The sequence below is a fragment of the Hordeum vulgare genome, chromosome 1H (genome assembly GCF_904849725.1).
Source record: "Hordeum vulgare subsp. vulgare chromosome 1H, MorexV3_pseudomolecules_assembly, whole genome shotgun sequence".
NCBI lineage: Eukaryota > Viridiplantae > Streptophyta > Magnoliopsida > Poales > Poaceae > Hordeum > Hordeum vulgare.
In genome coordinates, this window is record NC_058518.1 from 489,078,954 (window position 1) to 489,084,900 (window position 5,947).

General features: G+C 46.6%; 1 protein-coding gene across 1 annotated transcript; it reads right to left on the bottom strand.

Moving 5' to 3' along the window:
* Positions 1-403: 403 nt before the first annotated feature.
* On the bottom strand, positions 404-4,025 carry LOC123448634 (RGG repeats nuclear RNA binding protein A-like). Its single transcript, XM_045125598.1, has 6 exons — positions 3,561-4,025; positions 2,907-3,282; positions 2,669-2,810; positions 1,461-1,622; positions 1,313-1,375; positions 404-800 (listed from the first exon to the last, which is right to left on the bottom strand). The coding sequence occupies exons 1-6, from the start codon at positions 3,751-3,753 to the stop codon at positions 609-611; spliced, it is 1,128 nt and encodes a 375-aa protein (XP_044981533.1). The 5' UTR covers positions 3,754-4,025; the 3' UTR covers positions 404-608.
* Positions 4,026-5,947: the final 1,922 nt, after the last annotated feature.

Genomic DNA, 5,947 nt, shown 5'->3' on the forward strand with positions numbered 1-5,947 from the left:
ATTTGAATGCAATCTATTTAAAAAATGGGTTGCGCGCTGTATTTTTAGGCATTGCTGGAGCGGCGCGCGCGCTGCATTATAGCACGACTGCTGGAGCCTGCGTCTAACACCGCGCTAAACCAGCCGAAGCGCGCGCGACAAACGCATTTTTTGGACGGGGCTCTTGGAGATGCTCTCACCTGCTGCAATGGATACGTGGTACAACAGCACCCCTGATGAACAGTGGAAGCAGCACTGCAAGCAGATCAAATCAGGATGGGTTGCTGCAACGACAGGACAAAGACGTCATGCTGTGTTGACCCATCCAACGGCCCACAACAGACGACTCCAGAGCCGCACAGATGGATCACCCACCTCAGAGGACGGTACAAACCTGAAGATCAATGGAGAAAGGAACGAGCAATTCATAGCCTACAAAATTCTGACAAACGACGGCAACTGGGATATACAAAGTCTGAGAGGCACATGGATGAATGGTCCGGATACAGCAAAGTTATTTGTTGTTTCGACAAGGGTTACACGCAGAAATATATGGTAATGGCAAAACTTAAACTTGACAGAGTCGGCGATATTGATAAAGGGGTGGTACTCGAGACGGCACAGCAATCTCACTTCCCACCGAGGGTTGGGAACTGGTTCTGGTCCTGGATTGCCGGAGCAGGCGGCGGGTTGTGATAACCCCCGCCACCGAATCCGCCTCTGAAGCCTCCACGATCCCCGCGGCCCCTGCCGCCACGGCCTCGGCCGCCATAGAACCTTTCTCCTTCAGCAGGCTTCAGGAACTCGTTGATGCTCACAGACTACAAACGGCAGAGAACAATCGCAACTTAGTAATTGTTATGTAGTAGGAAGATCAAAGTGAAGGTACAGTTACGTAGTAGGAAGATCAAAGTGAAGGTATAAACTAGGCGCACTAAACATGAAGGGCAATTGCTGAGGAATCACAGATGTATCCAGGACAGGCAAACAACGGCAACTATGATGCATCCAGAAGAAAGACCAAAATGTAGTACTCCCTCGTAAAGAAATATAAAAGCGTTAGATCTTATATTTCTTTACGGAGGGAGTACTTTGGTAACTGAGTGGTTGTCGGCATTATTTTAGTAGCATGATGTCTAGAAAAAATCTAACTGAGGATCACGGGAGTGATTAATGATTATACCAGAATCACAACATTACTATTGTATTTCAGCAACCTGATGAGAAAAGTAAGTATATTATATTTATACCAGAATCACAACATTACTGTTAGTATTTCAGCAACTTGATGAGGAAAGTAAGTATAAATATTGCAAGAGATGTAATGTCAGACCTTCTTAGCACGCTCTTCACGTTCAGCATTCTCTTTCTTCTTCAAAGCCTCCTTATCAGCACCCTGTGGAAACACATCCAAAAATCAATCAGGCATCTCCAGTGGGGGTTAAAGGGCATGGAATACAAGGCATGATGAGCTAACTTACCAGTTTGATGAAAACCTCATCATTTCCTTTCTTGGTGGAAAGTAGTTGCATAGCCTGAAGATCCTTATCAATTTCGACCTTCCTCTCTTCAGACTTCTTCAAAGCATCAAGTGCTTTCCTCTTCTCCTCCATTACTTTCTCAAATTCATCAAGAGTCATCTCCTAAGATCATCAAACATTTTATTCAAATGACTGCAACAAATATAGGTATACTCTTCCTTCTTTAGAAACAAGCATATGCACAGAGAATGACCGTGACAGATGTGATACAATAATACGACAAAAAAATGTTTAAATACAAGGAACTATTTAACTACAATGAAAATGGTTGCATAAATCGTGTCTGGAAGCAACTGACAAGAGCTATGGTGTGTGAATTGCCTACTAAGAAAATGTACACGTGCGAAATGAACTAAGAACCATTCAGCCACCAGGAACACAAACCGAATAAATAACCAAGATCAACGTTAATTTAAAATTCAAAGGACAGTACTGCATATCACGACCAGACTGACAAACTAGTCCAAATTATCTGTTGGTCCCTATGACTATCAAAAGCAAGGTTAAGAAATCAGGGAGTCCTCCCAAAATAGATTTTGTACATAATCAAGAAAGTGGGCAGAGCAAAAGCCTCCAGAAAAATGCTATTTTCACTTCTGTCAGTTCTGTAAGTACATACCAAATGCAAGGCATAAAAGAAAATGGCAACTTTGGGGATGCTACGAGTCCAAACAAATCAATTAGACAGGCACGCACTTCTGGTTGCACCAATTGAATACTCAAAGGGAAATATTGCAAAATTACCACTAACTCACAGAAGACAACAAGATTACAAAGTTATCTTTATATTTAAAAACCCATACTAAACATGGTTTAGTTCTCCCCAACTACAATTATTTAGGTACAGAGGGAGTATAATATTGCCTATGAATTAAAGCTCATCACCCAACAACAATGCATGTTGCATAAGACTCGATATGAATGGCAAACCATGAAGCAGAAGAAAACAAAAAACAATGGGGCAAGCTAAGTAAAACACAGAAAGGATAACTATTAGCGATGAGCCGATGACAAGCCAAACCCACACTTCTGTTCAAGTTGAGAAGAGAACTAAATGTGCATGTTATTGTCTTAGAAATCTAACTATAACTAGACAATTTTATCAAAAAATTATCATTCATAAGCACCACAGCATTTAGGAAGCATACATTATCCTCTTCCTTTTCTTCTTCCACAACTGCAGCACCGTCTTTGCTGGCCTTGTTCTCATCTGCCTTTGGTGCATCCTCCGGTGCGCCCTGCTTCTCAGGCGCAGGGGCCTTCTCATCCTGCTTCAGGGCCTCAGTTTCCCTGGTCACCAAAACAACAACACGGGTTACCTCCCATTTCACCATTCTGCATATAAATAGCCTACATCATCACAGAGCAGTAGAGCAGATAACTTACTGGGCGACAAATTCATCAGAAGCTCCCCAGTTCCCACGGCCAGCACCCTCGCGTTTCATCTCATACCCACGGCCTGTGCCGCTATGGCGCTCATAGTTCCTTCGAGGTGGCCTCTCAGAATCATCACCAAACTCGCCGTCACGATACCCACCACGACGGCCTCCCCCCTGGTAGGGTGGCCGAGGGCCTCTCTCTCTGTCCTGGGCGCCTTCTTCACCTCCAGTTCTGGCACCATAACCTCCCCTGTAGCCATTTGTGTCTTCACTGCCGTAGTCGCGGTTCTGACCATACCCTCCTCGGCCTCCTCTGCCCGAGCCACGTTCACCGCGCCCATATCCTCCACGGGAGGGCGGACCCCCACCTCGAGACTCATTGGCTGAAAAACATACACACAATCACGAGTTAAACACCCCAAAAAAGATCTTTCATAGCACCAATGTGTAAAACTGAATCAGAATCCACAACTTCACAACAATTATTTACATCAAAGTGATATTTTTGTGCGATTTCAGATACTAGCAACCAATAAACTAGTCCTATCTCATATCTCATAGCAGTTGACCGAAGGCCACCCTTTCCGGACCAAAAAAAAAACGCATACCCTAAACCCCAGATCCAGCATCTCCGCAAGTAAACATGAAACCCTGGACTTACCAGCCTGGCCAGGCGGAGGCGGCTTGGTGGGCAGCTTGGCAACCGTCTGCGCGCCGCCCTTTCCGGCGGGGGCCGGCGCGGCGGCCTTCTTGGCCTCGGCCTTGTGCGCCAGGGCGGCCGCCTTGGCCAGGAGCTGCGTGGGGTCGTCGCCCTCGTCGTCGCCGAGGAGGTCGAAGGGGTTCATGGTCGCCATGGACGGCGGGAAAAGGCCGGGTCACTCTGCGCTCGCTCGCCGGGACTGCTGTTGTGGGGTGACCGGGGAACTGACCCTTCTCGCTACCAGCCTCTCCTGCCGGACTTGTGCATCGCCATCGCTCGGCCCGGGGAGGATTCGCGCGGGTCTGAGGCTCGGATGACGGCGGCGGCGGCGGCGGCGGCGAGGGGATGGGGACGGAGCGGGTGGGGGGAGAGGGGAGGGGAGGGGTGCGTGTGGGAAGACGAAGAAACCCTAGCCGCACTATCCCGGACTACTACTAGTGCCGCGAGTCCCTATCCTCTCGCTGTCGCCTTGCCGGACGAAATGGCGGTCTTGCCCTCGCGGGGGTGGGGCGTTTGGCTGGACGTGGCCGGGGATTTGGAGGTGTTTACGGGATTTTACGGGTCGGGTTGGGCCACCCGCGCTCGTGGGGGTGCTGGACCGTGGGATTCTGATCGAGCGGCTGGGATTGCCCCAAGGAGGTTCTCCTGTCGGTGTTGCGGTATTCCCTCGGGGTAACTTTTTCCTTTTGACGAACCCTCGTGGTGATTTTTGGGTGGCGACTCACGAATGGTCGCCTTATTTTATCTTTAAAATAAATGAGTCAATTACAGCTAATTTTTTTAAATATTACATTTTATATCTAATTTAAAAAATATTGCGCTAAATCAAAAAATTGTAATTATGTAACACCATCGCCCTTTCCATAGCCGAGTGGATCCTGTCGGCCTAGCTAGACTGATTAGCTCCTATTTGCTAGGGCTAGGTCGACACGCTTGTCGGCCTTCCACTTTACGACTAATCGGCCTAGCCGTGATCAGTTAGTATTAACCGGCCTAGCAGTGATCAATTATTATCAATTGACCTACTCGTGACTAATTAGTATTAATTGGGGTTGGCAAGCAAATAGGTACATGATTTTTTTATGGCCACGATAGCAAAATTGCCCCTCTATAATTTTCCCCGCGAGTTTTTCTCTCCCGCTTTTTTTCCCGCCATTGCACTTGTCATCCGAGTCTATAAAATGAGGCATTGCAACTGTCTTTGTCCATCGTCCAGACACACTTGGAAACACCAACGCGTTAGTCATTATGAGTTTGCCTTGCTCGAATCAAAACATTAGACCTAGGAAAATTAAGAGTGCAAGTTTGCCTCCGGGGGTGGAAGTAATGTGTTGGTGGTGCGGCGATCTCTGCAAAGTGAAGGAGGTGATGGATTTTTCAGATTGGGTGGTCATGAAATTTTTCATGTGCGCCAATTATGAGGAAGATCCACCCATTGTTACTTCACCGTACATCATGCCTCTGATATGCTTCAGTCATCAAGAATAAACACGTTGTTGGTATTATTGTTGACTTGATAAGCCGTACATCACGGACTTGTGGATACCCCAAAAATTTCCGGATGTGTAATCACGTAAAGAGGAAGTATTAGTTAATAACTTGAACCATGCCAAATGAAAGATATGCGGCTTAGGAACTAACCCTGAAATGTTGTAACCAGTCATACTTAGGTCCGTGAGGCTCTGACGCAAGAGTCGGACCCCCGTCATATATATCCAAGAAACGTGCTGCCAAAGATTGTTGCCACTCTGACGGATGATGACGAGTTGATGGATATACTTCTCGCCTCTCGTTGGTTATCCCAAGTGGAAGGTGGATATGTAGTCAGCAGCAGATTTCCCTTACACGAAGACTATAAGGTTTATCGAATCCAGGATGACTCCTAGGTTCAACAAGTAGGTGTCTCCTGTCCTGGTCAGCACAAGAGGTGAACCTGCACACACAACAAATAACTTTGCTCCCAACGAGTACATCGAGGTTGTCAATCTCTCCGGCCTTGTAGTTTGCAAAGGATCAAAACACAAGCGGGAAGGTAATAGTGATTGCAACGGAAAAGTAAATGAAAGAGGTAAATGATGGAGGTGTGAACAATGATGGTGATATGGACCGGAGTCACATGATGTTCACTAGTGATGTCTCTCTCTCAAAAGATGAAAAAAAACTATGCCTGGGTAAACAAATCACAGTTGGGCAATTGACAGAATTACGATTGCACCGCAATGCTAATTATGCTACTTGATAGTTAGAGGTTCAATGTGCCTCTTTGCGGTGACTTGTACTTGACATTGAAGACTTGGATACACAATGAAGATTTGAGGAATCTTCACCATTCGTATCATCTCAAGCCA

Coding starts and splice junctions, on each gene's coding strand:
- LOC123448634 (XM_045125598.1), bottom strand. CDS start 3,753: ATGGCGACCATGAACCCCTTCGACCTCCTCGGCGACGACGAGGGCGAC. Junction 3,283..3,560: donor GCCTCCGCCTGGCCAGGCTG/GTAAGTCCAGGG, acceptor TATGTTTTTCAG/CCAATGAGTCTCGAGGTGGG. Junction 1,623..2,668: donor AAGAAAAGGAAGAGGATAAT/GTATGCTTCCTA, acceptor TGATGATCTTAG/GAGATGACTCTTGATGAATT.